The 18,971-nt window shown below is 36.3% G+C and overlaps 2 protein-coding genes across 3 annotated transcripts; one reads left to right on the top strand and one right to left on the bottom strand.

The window, feature by feature from the left end:
- Positions 599–13,925, top strand: LOC109839160 (PHD finger protein EHD3-like). The gene is made up of 8 exons (XM_020407589.1): positions 599–1,002; positions 7,482–7,964; positions 8,241–8,366; positions 8,999–9,172; positions 9,264–9,575; positions 9,713–9,802; positions 12,105–12,149; positions 12,315–13,925. Exons 1-8 carry the CDS (start codon positions 847–849, stop codon positions 13,278–13,280), a joined length of 2,352 nt encoding a protein of 783 aa, XP_020263178.1. The 5' UTR covers positions 599–846; the 3' UTR covers positions 13,281–13,925.
- LOC109837967 (gibberellin 20 oxidase 2-like) lies at positions 14,074–18,639 on the bottom strand. 2 transcript variants are annotated; one of them, XM_020406360.1, is made up of 3 exons: positions 18,106–18,639; positions 17,274–17,595; positions 14,074–14,620 (listed from the first exon to the last, which is right to left on the bottom strand). In XM_020406360.1, exons 1-3 carry the CDS (start codon positions 18,636–18,638, stop codon positions 14,342–14,344), a joined length of 1,134 nt encoding a protein of 377 aa, XP_020261949.1. In that variant the 5' UTR covers position 18,639; the 3' UTR covers positions 14,074–14,341. The 2 variants fall into 2 exon arrangements, with proteins under 2 accessions (XP_020261949.1, XP_020261950.1); XM_020406361.1 differs by lacking the exon at positions 14,074–14,620 and adding an exon at positions 16,724–17,080.

Here is an 18,971-nt window from a genome sequence, read left to right as displayed (position 1 = left end):
GGCGGCGTTTCACTTTTTTTTTTCAATTGTATTCTTTCCAATGTATGGGATAATTTGAGAGAGGAGACTTATGGTTCTATATATAGGTAGTATAATTTGTGGGATAATTATGACCAATTATCCCAATTCTAATTCTAGTAGAATTCTACTTGACTAACGCACCAAAAAATAATACAGTTCTAGTTCTATAAAAGTTCTACTTGACTAACACTATAAAAAAATATTCTATTTTCTAGTTCTATGTGACTAACACCTTAAAAATTTATCCCATAAATTATCCCAGTTCCAGTTTTAAGTTAAAAATTTATCCCATAAATTATCCCAGTTCCAGTTTTAAGTTTTAGATGGCTAACCCCCGTAAGAGTACAGTCAAGCGCATGGATCAAACTCGAAACAAACAGTGATGACAGTGGTGTAGCATTATAGTAGTTATGAATTCAAAGACACCCAAAATATCACCCGCCCATCTATGGAGTTGGCCCCATGTGATGTTCAATGCGTCAAGGTGTGGGTTCATCTGTAACGTGTAAGTCTAGTTATTCTTGTTTTCCAGGGAAACTCATATCTATGGGCTCTCCGAGTTTCTGACCCCCCTCGTATCTCATAGTACCCGAAAAAAACCGAGAAAATTAAGCCCCGTCTTTTAAAAAAAAATCGAAACCTAGGGTTTTTATTCTATTTTCACTTCAATTCGTTCTTCTTCTCAATCCCTTTCTGTTTCTCTTCTACAATTCGTTGAAAAATTTAGGTTTCTAGGGTCACTGCTGTAGATCTGATAGTGCTATGCTTTTGAACTGTCTCAAAACCTAGTTCGTGGCAAAAAGGGGCTAATTTTAGGGTTTGGAAATGTCAGTTGAGGGAATCAAATGCAATGGGGAGGTGAAGCAGGAGGTTTTGTCATCAAACGAGGGGTTATTAACGTACAGGAGGAGGAAAAGGATGAAGACGGCGGTTAAATCGAGCTATCCACAAGAATGTTTGGAGGTTTCAGCGGACGAGGAGGTAAAGATTTGTTCTTTTTGTCCTAATCGTATTTCAAGTCTTCTTGCTAAATTATTATTTTCATATAAAATAGATATTCTCCTTTAATGTGTTTGAATGGTTGTTTATTTGGTCTTTGCAAGTATTTAACTAAAATATCTACATTTATATGTATATGAGATGAAGGTGGATAGTTGACACATTGATAATATTTTCAAGCTTTGTTCTCCAATATGAAGTTCCTTTAATTCACATGCACATGATATTCCATTTTAGCAAGGCCGACTTTTGTCCAATGGCCAATTGATTAGTTTAAACATTTGCATCCGAATGGGATTTTTAATTAACTTTCAGTCTTTCGACAAGCAGTGGAGATCCTTTTTAGTGCATACTTGTGTTTGAACAGCAAAAACTGTATTTAGTTTTATTGCATTGAGGGTGGACATGAATTTGAACATCTGATGTAGTCGTATACAGTTGACAACCTTTTTTCTCCATGTTTCTATTTCAAGGCCGATGCAGCACTGTTTCATAACCCCACCTAATAATCAATTTTACCTGTAGAACCTTGGGTAGCTCTGCAATAAAGTAAGCAATATTTATTGATTAACTAGTAAACTGTGTGAATTGTATATATTGCAAATAGTTGGAGTGTAAGTAATTCTACACTCGCCAGAGGTAACTTTGACCCATAGCCTGTAGCAGCTATTTGTTGAGTATAATATTTCTGATACGACCATTGCATGAAGTTCACGTCATTCTATTCTGGTGTCCTGGGTCATTGTGTTCAATTATCCTTCTTGTAAAGAGGATAACTAGAAACAGGATCATTTAGATGAACTCTTAGGCATATATGCATTTGGAAATTGGGGGAAATCAGACTCTCATTCAACTTAAGGTCAACTGCACCAGTAATTGAGGATTTGCCAACTGCTAAGAAGATTCTATTCACTTTTGGAGACTAGATTTTACCTCTCAAGCAAAGGGGCATACCTAAAGTAAACAGAGAGGTGGTGCCCATCTAACCTCCCTTGCCTCCTATGCTATATTGCATGTATTGCCCGTCTGAAAATTGATTTGTTTCATGCACCATTCCGAAGAGGCTTGAAGCACAGGACTGAGCTGGTTCTCTAAAAGTGTTTCAACAGAAAATTCCCTCTTCTAAAGTATATGTTGCTGTTATTGTCATTTAATTAAAAAAACTTCTCTTACTTTAGGTTGGTTAAGCTGTGGGTCCTAGAAGACTAGGGCGTGACTATGGCTGCAAATGGTTCAGAAACAGACTGAATATGGTTCTTACCATATTGGTGCCCACTTATTAATTACGAATGTTAATGTGGATATTTCTTTGTAAATAAGACTCATTATCGATATCCGCCAAAATCGAATAAGGATATGAATCAGATATACGAACGCAAAACAGATAGTAAGTTAAGAAATAAGATTGATGGCCCTACGAGACAAGAGATGTTTAAATATGACAAATTTCTCAAATGAGAGTCAATAATATGTTTGGCAAGATGAGATTAGATCTCTAGATCATCAAATTTACCTCGAATCTATTAGTCTAATGGTCAAAACAATTCCAAATGTGTGACCAATGCATTTCTTCAGATATGGATCCAAATGTTTCACTTATAATCTTTATCCGTATCTATATCCTATTGAATATAGATATTGATGTACATATTCTTATCCTAGTGATACAAATACACAAATGTGTGCATGCATGAATGCATGGATGGATGGATGGATGGATGGAGGCCCCAATGTGACTCACTTATTTTTCCTACACGTAGACATATATTAATAATGAGATGCATACGTTTAATATAAGTGAACAAGGTTCATATTAATATGCCAAAAGCAAACCACATATGATATTATGAAATCCTGATGCTGCTGTCACAGCAACAATTGATGTTCATCTGTATCCATTTTGTACACTAGGTTCGAGTATGTACAATATTATGAAATTTTGATCTTGTTGTCAAAACAACAATTATCGTTTACAATGTTGTAAATAGCGGCCAATAGCGGGGCTATAGCGGCGCGAATAGCGGTCGCGGCCCTTCAGCCCTACGCGTAGGGGTTTCGCGGCTGGCTTAAGCGGGAAAATCCGCTATTCATTCGAATAACGCGTAAAAGCGGATTTTAGCGGGTTAAAAGCGGGTTTTCGCGGTTAAAAGCGGATTTTCGCGGTTAAAAGCGGATTTTTGTTGTTAAAAGCGGCTAAACCCGCTATCACACATATTATGATGCTATATTTCTTGAATTTCTTCATAGTTTCATTCATGCAACAAGCTTATTAATTGTTATTTATTGATAATACAAGAAATTTACAACTAATTGAATTTTTAGATTTTTTTATGAATTTTCTTATTATTTAGGATATTTAAATATATTTAAATTTGACCGCTATTTGACTGTGCGCTATTTGCCGCGATTTCGTCGCAATAGCCCGATATAGCCATAGCGGTACCTCGCCGCGCCGCGCCGCGATCCGCTATCAGCAACCTTGATCGTTTATCTGTCTCGTGGCGCTGTCACAATAACAGTTGATGTTTATCTGTGTTGTGGTCTTTTGTGAACAAGCACTAGTCATATAGACACACCTATATTTTTTAAACAAATGTTCATGAATCATGTAGGTGAGGGCATGTTCTATGAATATATACCAAGTTCCCGTTGGTCAAGTTTTTTTGAAATAATGGATTATGGAATAACTCAATCAAGTGAACAGTTGTCAAAATATATATTTGTACTTGGAATTATCAATTCAGCTATTTGATTATTGCATTCTTTAGCAATAACATTGTTTTAATTCGTTGATGAGTTAGGAGAAAAGTCTTTGGAAGCCTTCATAGTAATATTTCGTAACATTCCTTATGGATTAACTGGAAAGGTACAATCTGTAAGTCCATCGTGGGGCGCGGAAGGACATGGAAAATACTACCAGCATAATGGTTCTTTTTCAATTGTTACACTTCCAAAATTTCAGTCATTTAAACGTCCAAGTTCCCCATTCCACAATTTCTTTTGTAGTAAAATGGTTCTCAATTTTTGTTGAGTCATCAAAACTTAAAGGTGAGGTCCGACGATGCATGTTCTTATGTGGTTTCTGGATAGTGTTTGTTTTCCCCCTCTTCTATTTGAGTGTGCTCATAAGAAGCTGGTGAGGTAACAAATAGACGAGACTGCAGGGCTAAGCAAGAGAAATGGTGAGTGATAAGCATTATGCAACACTTCCATGAACAAGCTGTGATCAAATGGTTATGGTCCCAAAAAAATTGCCTACATCTTTAAGTGAATATTCTGACTGTGGGGTGGTCATTTTTCATTATTATGTCATTTGAGACTTGCTTGAAGGTAGACAACAAAGTACAATTGGTTGTAGTAGCTAGTACACTTACTATGCCACAGAGTTTGGTTCTTTTTAGAACGTCGAATGTCAAGTTTCTGGTGAATCCAACTAATTAGAAAAGGTGGCTGTAGTTCTCAATGAGAGTCCCAGAGGAAGCACCAGAAAGGGCAGGCTTAAAAGGATAAGAATGAGGTTAGAGTGAGCATTGTGCAAATGAAAATTTGAAGATGCTAATACAGCATTTTGGGGCAAATATAACTAAACAGTGATAAACTCATAATACAAACAAATGATGTAAACTTAGATGGAATGGAATAAAATATTAGAAAAAACATTGACTCCTGCTCAAAGCAAAAAGAAACTATAAGCAGAAGCGCAAATGAAATTTTGAAGATGCTAAAAACAGCATTTGGGGCAATTATCACTAAACTTATAATGCAACATAAATCTAGACATACTGGAAGCAAATTTTAGAAAAAGTATTAACCTCCCACTCAAGACGAAAGTAAATAATAAGTGGAATGAGCCTGCTGGAAATATCTGACAGGTTGGAGAATCTTATTTCATGGTGTGGAGGGTATACTCCTGAAAACAATTTGATTAGATGGCTTGTATGTTATATGCAAATGATCCAAAAATTGATAATTAATGCCAGCCATTAAGTTTCTGGCATGTAGGAATGTGTATCAATTATGCACATGGGCTAATCCCATTGAAGTCCTGAAGCCACCATGAATAAAATGGTCAGTAAAGACTATGTTAAATGGGCTTCATTGTCTTCTTAATAGATCTTTGTGTCTGATTGTAAGAATGGCGTGTCAATCAGCAAGTAAGAATGGCATATCATTCTGTTCTTTATCTCATTATACACCTCTCTCAAAGAATGGCATATCACTAGTATAATATGAGGGGGATTGCATAACTGAATGTATCCCTCTTGTTCAATGAGATAGTGACAATACGACTGGGATTGTTTTTGGATACCTCTACTGCAGAAAATATGAATTTTTTACTTTTATTTTTGGGTATGTCTAAGGCTGTTTTGAGATTCATTGAGAAAGGTGTTAGGTGTTAATGTGTTATAGTAGAAGATGGTTGTGCTAAAATGGAATGAGACTTGAGCCTTCTTCATGGTCAATAGTAAACAGAAAAAGCCCAAAAACAGTTCTCTATTCTTCACATTAATTGTAAGCATTAATATTATGCCTCCAGGATCCGATTGGGAATTTAGACCATGGGTGCGCATCTACTTAGTTTAGGTTATCAAAATTCCAGAGCAATATTTAAAGATTCAATTTTGTTTATATTCCATAAGATCAACACAACTTCAGTTCTCAAGATCATGCTTGTATATCTTAGAATATCACTACTAATTCAAATTGTACAGCATATTATTACAATTCCATGCTAACACTAAATATAAACTATAGCATATCTTGAATATCCCCAGTTATCATATTGTCCAGACATAATAACAAGTACAGACAATTAGTAAAGATAATAACCTTATGTTATTACCTCACCTAGGAAGTTCACCTTCAAATATTGAACCCAGGGCACATGATATAACGTTAAACAAACTCTGAAAAGTTAATAATTGGGACGAGTATGATGACTTAGTAAGTAACCCATTCATTCCCTAAATTCCAGGTTTGCAGAAAATAATTGGGACGTGTCCTCTTTCATATTTGATGGTTTTCACAGTAGTTAGATTATAGCTGTCCATCTTATACCTTCATTTGGAAGCAAGGAAACAGAGGGAAGTATATGAGTTAGAGATTTCTCATATTGTAGCTTATCTTGCAGACTTGAGGTTTCATAATGCAAGCCATTTAGTGAAACCAAATGACTTAAATTTTATTTGTGCAAGCATGTACATGTAATTGTTATATGTATTTTTAAATAGGAAGCTTATGTTCACTTTGGCACCCCAAAATTTACCTTATTTCACTTTGATTCCCCAAAGCTTTTATAACACTTTTAACACCCGAAAGTTCTGATATCTTTTCAATTTGATACCTTTGTTTAGATTTCATTAGATTTTCTATTAAGTTTGTATCATGTGCTTATCAAGCAATATTGCTAGTGGGAACATTTGGTTGTTTGGATCTCTAGCACCTGTAAAATGGACTCAAGTGTGACGTGGATTCAACAGAAAATCTAACAAAATCTAGACTGGGGTATCAAAGTGAAATGGCATTGAAACATCAGATATGAAAGTGTTAAAAACAGTACTTTGGAGTATCAAAGTGAAAAAGTGAAAATACGCTTATATAGAATAGGTTCTGCATATTAGAATTAATATATTCAACAGTAACTCAATTTGCTGTTATTTGATTTGTTTCAAAAATTGATATATGTTATACATCAGTTAATCATAAAACAAGTGTTTGTTTCTGTCTGCACTTAAAAAATTCATTTTAATGTATCTATTGAAATATTCTATTTTCAATGATGTACAAAATTTAATGTCCCATCTTTTTCTTCAGTTTTAATGCATGTGACCTATTGGCCCTGTTAGAAAGTGGAAGAAGATGACACTAGAACTGCTATTCTTCATACCTAACAAATGCCTAAAAGTTGCTTGTCACAAATTTGTTTCTCTTCTACCCCCAAATTTAGCCATAAGCAATTAGTGAAACGTGGAACGTTTATAACCAATTTTTGCCTTTGTTTTACCTGAATTTCTTTACCCTGAAAACCATAGCCAATAACTGTTGGGTATGAGTATCATTATATAAGCTTGATGCTATGCCTTGGCTTAACTCTTATACCCAAAACATGAACTATAGCCTTTTTTGAGTTCCTAAACAAGGCAATCGTGAATTATTTTTTTCTCTCTGGGTGCACCTAAAGTGAAGGACTTGATCAGAAAGATCTGCAACATATATACTTAATTAATTAAATATTAATAATTTCAAAAATTTTGGTATTTTTGAAATAAAAGAAACTTTATTATTTAGGAAAAGGCCTGGGTTTGATATCTTTTGATATGTTTAAAATAAGACATTTTTATCATTGTGAATTGTGAAACCATGAGCAGGTGAACTTCATTTTCTGCCTTAATCATTATATCTGTATTTCATTTTTATCATGAGTTTATATGCAACTAATAAGATCAACTTGTGAATTTTAGGGTATTCATTTGGCCTCCAGTCAAGGGAAAGGTAAGGATTTCGGCTGGCAGCACGGAAAGATGGTTGATGGCAATAGGTATCATTGGAAATGCAACTGGTGCAACTTTATTGGGCGTAGTGGTGGAGTTACTAGGCTTAAAAAACATCTTGCTGGTGGATGGCATGTAAAACCATGCCGAAGGGTTCCAAGACATGTTGCACACACTATGAATAATCACTTAAAAGAATTGAAAAAGAAAAGACTCTTCAACAGGAAGAGGAAGAGTGAGCAGGATTACATTGATGCAACAAACTCAGGACGTCCTCCATTAGATATTTTTCCTGATGTGGGTAATGAACAAGTTGGTTTGAGCATGGTCGTGGCTAATGGCACTGAGCAATCTGGAAGAGCTGCCCAAAGCTTTGAAACGGAGAGTCAACAGTCGAGGGATTCTTATCCAGAATCAAAATTCGCAACACAACAATCGTTTGACATGGCAAAGGTAAAATATAAGTGTAATTACTTGATCTTATTAAATCACATGCCCAATAGTGTTGACCACTTATGGTGGTTTGTTTAAGAAACATCATTAAGTCCTTGCATATGAAAATAGTTCTAGATCAATATACATGTAGTTTTGACCACGTATGGTGGTTTGTTTATAGAAACATCATTAAGGAGAGTAAAACAGAGTCAGATTGATAGGAAAACTACATGTATATTGATCTAGAATATTTTCATAGGCGAGGATCACGGGCTTATGGATTTGAAACTGCAGGTGAACGATGCTTTTCAAAAATCCATCAGAACTGCTAGAAGAAACAGGAGTGCTAATCGTCGATCAAGGACTTCCTATAGAAGGTCAAGGACTGCCAATCAACAACCTAATGCTGATATTGTTGAGGTACAATAGAGTACAACAGTCTTTCTGAAAGTTCAAGGAATTAAATGTTGTAGGGCACTACAGTTGGCTCTTTTACATTTTGTTGTTGGTACATTTATCGCCTGATTCTGACTTAAATGGAAACTTGGATGTTGGAACTTCTACACTATGTTTTGATAATTTATGTAGCTATACTCTATGCCATTTCCCCTCGAACTTACATAGTTCTGAACCTTTTCATTTTATGGTTTTTGTCATATTAGACCCTAACCTTAATCATAATTATATATTAGGCCCACAATATTCATACTTCTAATTTACACCCAATTCTATTAGTTGTTTTAAATAATATCTCCTGTGTAGTTTCAACTATTGTTTGGCAACTTCTATTGTTATTTAAAACAATTTAATATCTCTACAGGTGTAAATTAAAATTATGAAGATTTGGGGGCCTAATATAGTATTAAGAAAGAATTTAGGGTCTAATGTGACAACTTAATAGATTTGGGGATTCAAATAAGAACTATGAAGTTCTGGGGGCTTAATATAAAATTAGGAAAGAATTTAGGTCTAATAGACAAAGATCTTTCATTTTATTACAATATAGCTATGTCGGTCAAATTTCCCATTTTTATATGCAATCTTGTGTTCAGCAGCCTACAAAGGAACCTCACAACACAGTGTTACTTACTGATTTATCCAAGCAAGGTGACCTTTCTAGCACAGATAGGCACTGGAAGAGTGTGTTGCAACACATGCTGCAATTGTTAGATGCCCATGAAGGTGGTGGTATTGAGTGCAGTATCAGTGATGCACTAACTCATTTTGTTTGTAATTTCATTCTTCTGGATCATCTTCAACCGTGATTGACATTTCAAATTGAGTAATTAGATAATCAGATTGTGTTCATTGTTACAGGATAGACATAAAAGCCATTTTCAAATGCCAGGTCAGTCTATAAGGAGGGATATTCCTGAAGATACCTTAGTGAACATATCGGACACTGGGACCTTTGACCAGTTGGATGCAATTGCTAATAAGCAGAAGTGTCAAAATGCTTTCTTTAAAATTTTATGTTCAGATAAGTTTGCTTTGTTGTGCAATTTACTTTGTGAAAGCTTCCAAGGCATCAACACAGAGAAATTATTCGAGATTAGCCAAATTAACTCCAAAATGAAAATGGGGGTTTATGAACTCTCACCAGAATTATTTAATCAAGATCTTCAACAGGTATCATCACTTAATTATTTTTCATTTCATCTTTACATACTATCTCTGAATGTGTAATCTTAGAATTGGTTCATGATTTTTAGTGCCTGTTGGGTTCTTTTCAGTGTAAATTATTTATGTCGTAATATGTTTTGCAGATTTGGAGAAAATTTAAAAAAGTTGGTGAAGAGATGGTTCTTCTTGCAAATTGTCTTTCAAACATGTCAGAGGAGGTTCATCAGAAGCAGGTAATAATTATGGAGTGTTTTTTCTTTCTGCTGTCTTTCATTATTGCAGTTGGGTTTGTTAATATTCCATATTGTTATCAGAGGAGTTGTAGCGTACTAGTGTTTTCCAAGTTGAAAACCCGGGATGCAATACTAGTGCCATTGATTCTCATTGTCTTTTTTTTTCAAAGACCAATTAATGCACTTATATAACCAGTCCTCTTTGTAACAAATAAAAAAATTGAATTAAAAAAAAAAACACCGGAACACTAAAATTGGAAACATCAATTCATCTCTCATATTTAGTTCTATTTTAGATTTTATATGCAAAATGTCGTCCATTGTGTCTGGAGGTTTTGGCAGCCCTCTTGGGTGTTTCGTGGCCCTCTAAATCTTTGTCAGTCTCTGGTACTGTGGGTTATCTGGAAACTGTGCTTTGGGTGCCCTATCCGTGTCAAACACTTGTCAGACACAAATTCGCTGTGGACAACAATGGACACGTGTGGTTCAAAGCAAAACCCGATTTTCCCTAGTAGTGATAACCCTAAACTAGTTGCTTTGTGCTTTGTTTGGGAGTTTACTAAGGAAAGCGACGGAAAGTTAAATAATGAAAAGGAAATGCATGGAATGGAAGTAAAAAGATAAAATGTTGTTTGGGAGTTTAGTAAGGGGAACGGAAGTAAATTTGTTTTATCTTGTTTGGGAGTTCTAATAAAGAGGAGGGAACTGAAGTGAATATGTATAAAGTTACATAAATACCCTTACATATTGGATGGGAGTATATCTTAGCCATTGATTTTAATGTCATAAGGGTATAATTGTCTTATCACATTGTAAATTTTTACATTGGTTTCCATTCCATCCTCTACCCCCCAAATTGGAGGGAAGGAAAATGGAAGGAAATTTAACCTTACATTCCATCGTCTAACCCCTGAAAAAAACTCCCAAATAAGGTGAAGTTGAAAATTCACTTTAATTTCCATCCATTAACCTCCATCCAAGCATGGCGTTGGTGTATTGGACTAAAAAAAAACCCAGTAGGTTTCTTAACCAAAAAAACTTAATCCCATTACTCAAATATTTTAAAAATACCCATGGTATCGCATGTGATCAAAACTAAGCTTTTGTGTTTAGCCTTAATTCTTAGTTTGATTTAAATTGATTCTTAATTAATTGTTATAGATAGTAAAAGAAACATACAAATGTTGTAGGTATTTTAATTCAATATTTTATCTGTTGTAAATATTGTATATGTGTCCCCGTATCTTGCCTTTTACAAATATATCGTGTCCTGTGTTCATGTCCACACCTGCACTGATATCAGTGCAACATAGCTGGTACCCCTCTAGAACAGTGGGCAATATCCTCAATTGATATTTTTGCATCTTTCATATCTCAGACTATGGATAGTGTTTGGTACTAATTTTGAGTTGTATAGAAGGATGATTAATTTGATCCTGTGTGTAAAGGACCAGCCAGAGCACCCATTTATTATGTTTTTGCGGAAAATGTTTCTCAATTTTCTATTTTGAAGATATATCTTTGATTTAATTCTTTGCAACTTTTGTCTTTTTCCTCTCTTCTTGTTCTTTAATCATAGGGTTAAATTGCAAATATACCCCGTTTACTATTACCAAATTGGTAACTTCAATTTTATCTCATAAAGTTTCAATCTTAGATTGTATTCCCAAAATGCCCTCCATTGTGTGTGGATGCTTTGAGAGTCTCTTGTGCTGTCTCGTGGCCTTCTAAATCTTTGTCAGTCTTTGGCAGTCCTCTATAATCAAAAAGTATTTAATACTAATTTTGAGTTATGTGCAAGGATTATTGATTTGTAATGGATGCACCATATCCTCTCTTGATTTTTATTTATTGTTTTAAGGGGGGTTTTTGTTTGTGTTTTTTTGTGCAGCTCACATTTATAGTTTTTAAGAAAAATGTCTATATTTTCTATTTTGAAGAGATTTTTTTTGACTTTATTCTTTGCAACTTTTGTTTTTTCCTGTCCTTTTCTTCTTGTTTAATCTTAGGGTTAATTGTGGATAGTCCCCCTGAACTGTCGCCAAATTGAACTTACTACCTATGTAGTTCTATTGTTGCAGGTAGACCCGCTGAGTGAATTTTTTTTGACCCTTTTCAAGGGGTCTATCTTCTATAAAACTCTTTCAGAAGGTCCTCTCATACCTTGAAAGTACATGGGTCCTGTTATTTGTAGTTAGCTAATAATAAACCAACTAAAGATTTCAATGCTTATGATATTTCGATGCTTGCCACTATCCTTATCAATCATACCTGCATTATGACTCATTTCACATGTGCATAGGTCGGAGATGACTTGGCAGGGGAAGCCTGTCTGAAGAAATGTGAGGCAAGTTATTCTTCTCAATCTCAAAGTTTAACACTTCTTATTATTTGGGATTGGGATGTCCATGATGCTATGTACCTAAATATTACCAGATACTGCCCATAAAAAATCTTCTTTGCCTCCACTAGCTTGTTATAATAACCTTTTCAATTCCCATCTTTTACTCAGGAGAATTCTCAGGTTGTTGCAGCAAGGAATTCCAATGAATCAGATACCGGGACACAGTTCCCCTCCTGCGAATCAGTTCCCTCCAATAAAGTAGATCAAACCGAGGCTTCCGGTCTTTACAAAATTTGTACTTGCAAGCAATGTGGTAATGAAGCGGATCTTGACAGCAGTCTTACATGTATTGAATGTGAGGCTGTGTACCATTTTTCTTGTGCTGATCCTACCGTCCAAGAAATCTCCACTAGAACTTGGCACTGTACTTCCTGTGCTAAGGAAAGAACACAATCATCTGAACCTCCTGTAAAGAATACTGAAGATAATGGAATACACGACAACTGTGCAGTATGTGAGAGGCTTGAGATCTCTGAGCCAAAAGAGCTCATCAATGATAGTGACAGGACTGCAGTAGCTAATGCCTCGAGGGAGAGCTCGGTTTCCAGTATGGAGTCTGATGAGCTGCCGGAACCATCAAGGACTGCTTTGGCTCGCTTATGCAAGCACTGTGGAACATGTGAAGATGAAGACAAGAGATTTCTAATATGCGGGCATAGCCAATGCCCTTACAAATATTACCATATCAGGTGCTTGACAACTAGTCAGATAGCAAGCCTTCAACAGATAGGCCAGCATTGTTGGTATTGCCCTTCTTGTCTCTGTAGAGCTTGCTATAGTGATAGAGATGATGACCTGATCGTCTTGTGCGATAATTGTGATGAGGCTTATCATACATACTGCATGAGACCTCCTCATAGTTCGATTCCCAAGGGTCAATGGTATTGTTTGAAGTGTAATGTAGTGAGGGCTAAAGAAGGAATGAGAAGGTATGAGAACTTGGTCCTACAACTGCATGGAAAGAAGGATCTGAAGCAGGGAAATGAAGGTAATCGATCAATGGATGTGCTACTCAGTGCTGTGGACAAGTTGAGCTCTGAAGAGAATTTGGCAGCCGGAAAGAATCAAGAGTGAGATGAAAACGTCATTGTTTGTAACTTGCCCGCTTCCTTGGATGTTTTTCTTCGACTTCCATGAGTTCAGTACTCCCTTGCTATCAAGTCTCTTTAATGCGTGTAATGTTGGAATCTGGAGTGGAAGAAGAGAGTAACAAATGTAACAATTTTGGCAAAAGTATGGTAGCGGAAGATGCTTAGTTCTTTATAAAATACTGAAGTGCTTCTATACAATTTCAAGAAATTTCTAGGCAATACGATGCCACTGTATTCATATTATGATTTGTTGAATCATCATGAAGAGTGCCAGTTCTCTAGCAGATGATTGAGGCTCCAGCATGATTCCCGTTGGTTTCTATGACAAGGACCTTCGATTTTAATGCCTTGTCATTCATGATTATCGACTTGGGACTTGCTTTGCTGAATGCATCTCCAGCGTGAAGAGGTCAACAAGTCTCTAGCTTTTCTTGTTCCAAATGAGTGTTTGTTCCTCCTTCGGAAGTATGAACTGCGAAGGGGCCGGTATTTAATTTAGATGAAATTCGCTTGAAATTTTTTGTTTTGTTTTTTTGCCAGGTGATTTATACCAGAAAGAAGATATTGTCAATACTGACCTCTTTTTCATTCAAAATCATGAAGGATGTTTTGTAAATTATTTTTTTTTAACCAGATGTACCCACCTTTTTCTAGTTTATATTAGCCTCAAGACAAACTATTACACTGTCTTTTTTCATCTTCCCCATCAAAATGATGTGGAATTGTAATTTCAAATAAGCTGGAAAATAAATAAATAAATAAATAAGGCACCCAAGAGGAGGAAAATTCAAGATAATCTCACTTATACATGTATACACAACCAAGTAGCCAAAAACACGTTGGATATGCCATCGTGTCCCTGCTTCACAACTCCGCTCTTCTCGTCAGGAATCTTTTGTCGCCGTCTCCACTACAAACATCCAGGCCCATTAGGCCCAATATCATGCATTGGATACCTCAACCCCCCGTATAACTACAAAAAACATAGATAAATCTTCCTCTATGCAACAATGATAATGTTGGCCATTATGATATTGGGTGGAGTTAGGTCGGGGAGGAAATATGAGAGCGAGAAAGGAGCCAATGGGAAAAAGACTGCAGGGTTCTCATGTCTGCTCTGTAGTGGGCCTGAGTGAAGTGGAGTAGGTCGGCCCATGTGAAGTCTGGGTACATCCTGGGCTCATCCTTGCTTACTAGGCTGCTTGGGGGTTTAACCACTTTGTCCTCTCTTGGGCAAACAAAGAAGGCTAGGGACTTCCTCTCCCTTTGACCGTTCACTACTGCTCTATGGAGGCAGCTTTTGTATCTCCCATTTGACAGTGCCTGCATGCTCAACATCCAAACAAGAATGAGAATCTTTTTATTATTATCCTGTAGTTGATAGTTTTATTATGAGTTGATGAATATATCATGAAGTGATGGACATGGGTGGCCACTAATTAGCAGAACTAGCAATGAAGGGATTGGCTAACAGTAGGGCCCATTCAAATAGTTACATCAAATATCGCACACATTATTTTTATCTTTTGGCATCTCATTTCGCTACATTAGACGTGACCTTACAACTGTCAAACCCTATCATGAATCATGCAATTATGAAGATCACAAGCTTTTTGGAGATGTCATGCAAATTCAAGTGTAATTGAAAATCATGAGAAGCTGACTTCTTAATTTTTTTTGGCATGTATTTACTTTAGAATACAAATAAAATAGAGTGTTTGTTTACAAACAAGCTATTCTTGAAATGAGTAAACAAATATGCTTATTAGCCTGTTTTAATAAATCTTAACTAACAGATTTATGAATTTAATCATTCAGATTTACTCGATTTAGTTATTGGAGTTACCAAATGAGTTAACTAGGTTGACCCCTTCTCTTAGTAGGAGAATTAGAGTATCCAAAACGTAGGAGTTGGGCACATGAGCCAACTATGAAGCATAATGGTCGAACTAATTAATAATCTACGTCAAGCCGCTAAAATTCTTTTCCATCACTTCCCATCATTGTCTACACAAAAAGTGTGTTACTTTGTAAAATTTCTTTATTTAGTGTCACCTCCCTTGTAGATTTGTACTTGCATGTTACTAAATAGGGAATGCCCAACTTTGACGGTGGGATTACAAAGGTTTTTTTTAGTTAATGATTGATGATCTACAAACAACCCAAATTCTTGGAATTTAGTTCCTCGTTACTTTGGATCTCTTGGCATTTTCTTTCATTAACCACCTAACACCCCTTGAAGAGAAGGATTTAGTTGAAAAATTTTGTTAAAACTCATTCAATTTCTCCAAAACATCCCTCAATATTAATAGCGCTACTCTTCTTCCTCAAACTATTGCAGAATCCACATCAAATCCAAACAACCATCACCATTGACATAGAAATCAGTAAAAGGATCAAGGTAATCTCTTCAAACTCATGCATTGATTTTAGTTTTATTTGATCGATGTAGCTTTTAGTTTCCGATCTTTATAGTTTGTATGTTTCGTAAGTAAATTAACCTATTTCTAATATTTGCTTTATCTTTGACAGAAAGGGAAAATATGTTAAGAGGAAGAAGAAGATGGCGGAAATGTAGATGGGTTATTTTAACCATTTTTTTTAACAGCATGAGATGTTATAATGAAAAGATAACGTTTAGAATTAAGTTTTATTACATTTAGAAGTTTCATAATAAGTTATTAAACTTGAAGGGAGATCGAGAAGCAACGGTACACTTAGCTTATAACGTGCATAGAGGAAGTGAGGACTTTAAGCGCACTTGAAGGCTTAGGTAACGTTTAATTGATGCATGCGACTCTTGACAAACCCTAGACGCCCACGTCTTGAAGTTAGTAGGTTTTTGTAATGTGCTTCCTAGTTATCGAAAAGGTTGCGTGTCAGGTGTTTGTTTTTTTCTCAGAGAGGAAAAGAGCAGGCTTCCGTGTAAAAATTGTCATTCAAGAAAATAACCAAAGGTAAGTATGTGCATATGATATGTTTCACTTCGGGAAAAGACAAAAGATAGGAATGATGAGCACTGGCATATAGTGTTTATATCTGGAAAAATAATAATGTGTATTTGACTAACCAAAATGAAAGAAATAGAATGAAAAGTTTCCTAAAATGTAACACGATGAAAATTAGCATATCACAGATCACCACATGTAAATTCTAGAGGTGTCTCCTACAGGTTCTAGAGATGGCTCCCATTGCGATGTAGTAATCGGTCTTGCATAGCAATTAGCTTCGCACTTCCGACTAACTAAATGCTCTGATACTATTTGTCAACACTTGGTCACACTGAGTGCTAAAGGTTGCTAGTCAATATTACACATGACACTCAAGACAGACTATTAGTGGGGCATCACAATCGCCCCACCTTTAATATGCCCACACTTGTGGTGAAATTCACTTGGTGCAACGCGTGGTTTAGCTTATAATCCATTATCAAAATTAATTAGTTAATATCTAATTAAATTCATGTTATAAACCATTCAATCTCTCAATCAAATAATTTGATTAAAGACTATGTTTTGATTTATTACAACAGGACTTCTCAAAACTCTAGAAATCTAGGAAGACAAAAAAAAAAAAAAATATAGAAAACGCCACAACAGTAACTAGCCCAGCTAACCGGCTAAGAACCCAACTACTACAAACGACAAACCGAGGCACGCATTGGGCCATTCGAAGATCACCAAATCCTCATTTGATCCAAGCAAGCTTCCCCATCATTAGCAAAAACAAATAAGCCAATCTCCATCTCTAACTCAATTCTTTGTCCTCTTTTTGATTCCTCCTCTACTTCAAAATTAAACAACTTACTCTAGCTCCTCTATTAATCCAGTAAATTAACCCATACTTTATACATATTAGCTCTATCCTTAATTAATTTTAAACTGTCTGTATCTAATTATTAAATATGTTGGACATGAACTGTCATCTCATATATCAACTAAGTTGTCAGAAAAAAAGAATAATATGGCATGCTTACCATGAATGTATCCCCAATGTTGATGACAAGTGCACCGTGCACTGGCCGGATTGACTGCCATTTATCGTCCACGAACACTTCGAGCCCCTCGACATTGTCTTGTTGGAGGATTGTGAGTGAGGTTGGATCACAATGAGGTCCGGTGCCAAGAGTTAGCTCGGGCTCTTGGCATGGTGGATAGTAATTGCATCGCATTATGGAGCTACACTCCTTGAAGAAATCTCTATAGTGATGTCTATCAACGCCTAAACTAATTGCTAAGAGTTCCATTATGAAGAGAGAGAGTTTGTTCATTGCCTCGCAATATTTTTGGTACACAATCCTGAAAATAACCAAGAAACACGAACTAATTATATATCAAAAGTGACTATATATTAATTTGTTTTAGGAAATTTCTCTATATATTTTTTATAATCGTCATATGCAATTAAAGACGAATTTCTCTTGAAAATAATGTTCAAGTGCTCCAAGAGAGGTCTAATTTGAAGGACATTGCTCGTCCCACCTTCTCTGAGCATGTTTCCCTCTGCTCTTAGGATCGCACAATTGGGCTTGTACCATGGAATAGTTATTATTATTATTTTTTGAGGAATATATCATGGCGTAAATTGATCATGTCTTTATCTGCTTATGCTCATTCATCAAATTAAACCATGAATGTTTCGTACATCTATGCACGTTGCTAAGTTACCATACATAATATCCTCTCTCTTTTCATTATAATATCACGGAGGGCATTATAGCCATTTTCTATCCTAATATTCATACGCATCTTTGACATATATAAAATCTAAAGTGTAAGACCAAGCAATATGTGCATGAGAGCTCTTACCCCATATGTTCGAACTCTTCACCTAATGTTGAAGTGAAGTAGTCCACAACCGCAGGCTTAGTGCAATCTCCATTATGACCAAAAGAGAGAGTCTCCTTCCAAGGCAATTTCGACGCAAACCGATCAGAATGAGCTCCGGCATATCCCCACATGCTCCCGGGCTTCCTCTTAGCCCTCAGTTTATGACTAAGAGGTAGCATAAAGAACTCGTACATGCTGTCTAACGCGTCACGCACGAGACCTTGATCAATGCCATGGTTGGTCACTTGGAAGAAACCGTGGGTCGTGCAAGCGGCCCTGACAAGATCAGCCGCTACATCTGTCAACGCATCATCTCCTTGTAGGAAGCCCTTGAGGTCTACTATTGGAGCATTGAGCTCCTCTAGAGTTCTTGGCCTTTCATCGGAAGGCCAGACGAACTGTCTGGGTATTTTAACCTGGCATCTGGGCAAGTTTGAATCGAACACAACTTTCTCTTCGTCAGCAATGTTTATCGGAGGAGGGAGGAGGAGAGAAGTAGATTTGGCGTCCATGGGAGGAAGAGTGTGTTTAGGGTGAGGGGGATGATGAGAGTATTTGTAAGGGGAGGAAGGCAACTAAACGACAAAAGAAGAGATAAAAAAAAGGGAGTAGGGGGTGGGGTGTGGGGGTTGTCCAAATTAATTGATGTATTTGTGTGTGGATAGAGCGTGGAGTGAGTTAATTTGAGCGCATCGGTAACATCGACGAGGCGTTTGGACTACTTGGATATGCAAAGCCAAGAGTTGGGACGAGTGACGCCCCGAGTTTGAGATTTTTGTGGAAGTTAAAAAAAAAAAAACCACAAAAGGGAGGGGACGAGGGACCCTTTTCATCGTTTTGCCACC

Source organism: Asparagus officinalis, chromosome 4 (genome assembly GCF_001876935.1).
Source record: "Asparagus officinalis chromosome 4, Aspof.V1, whole genome shotgun sequence".
Taxonomy (NCBI): Eukaryota; Viridiplantae; Streptophyta; class Magnoliopsida; order Asparagales; family Asparagaceae; genus Asparagus; species Asparagus officinalis.
Note: the sequence above shows the minus strand (reverse complement) of the source record. Positions and strands in the feature narration are given on the sequence as shown.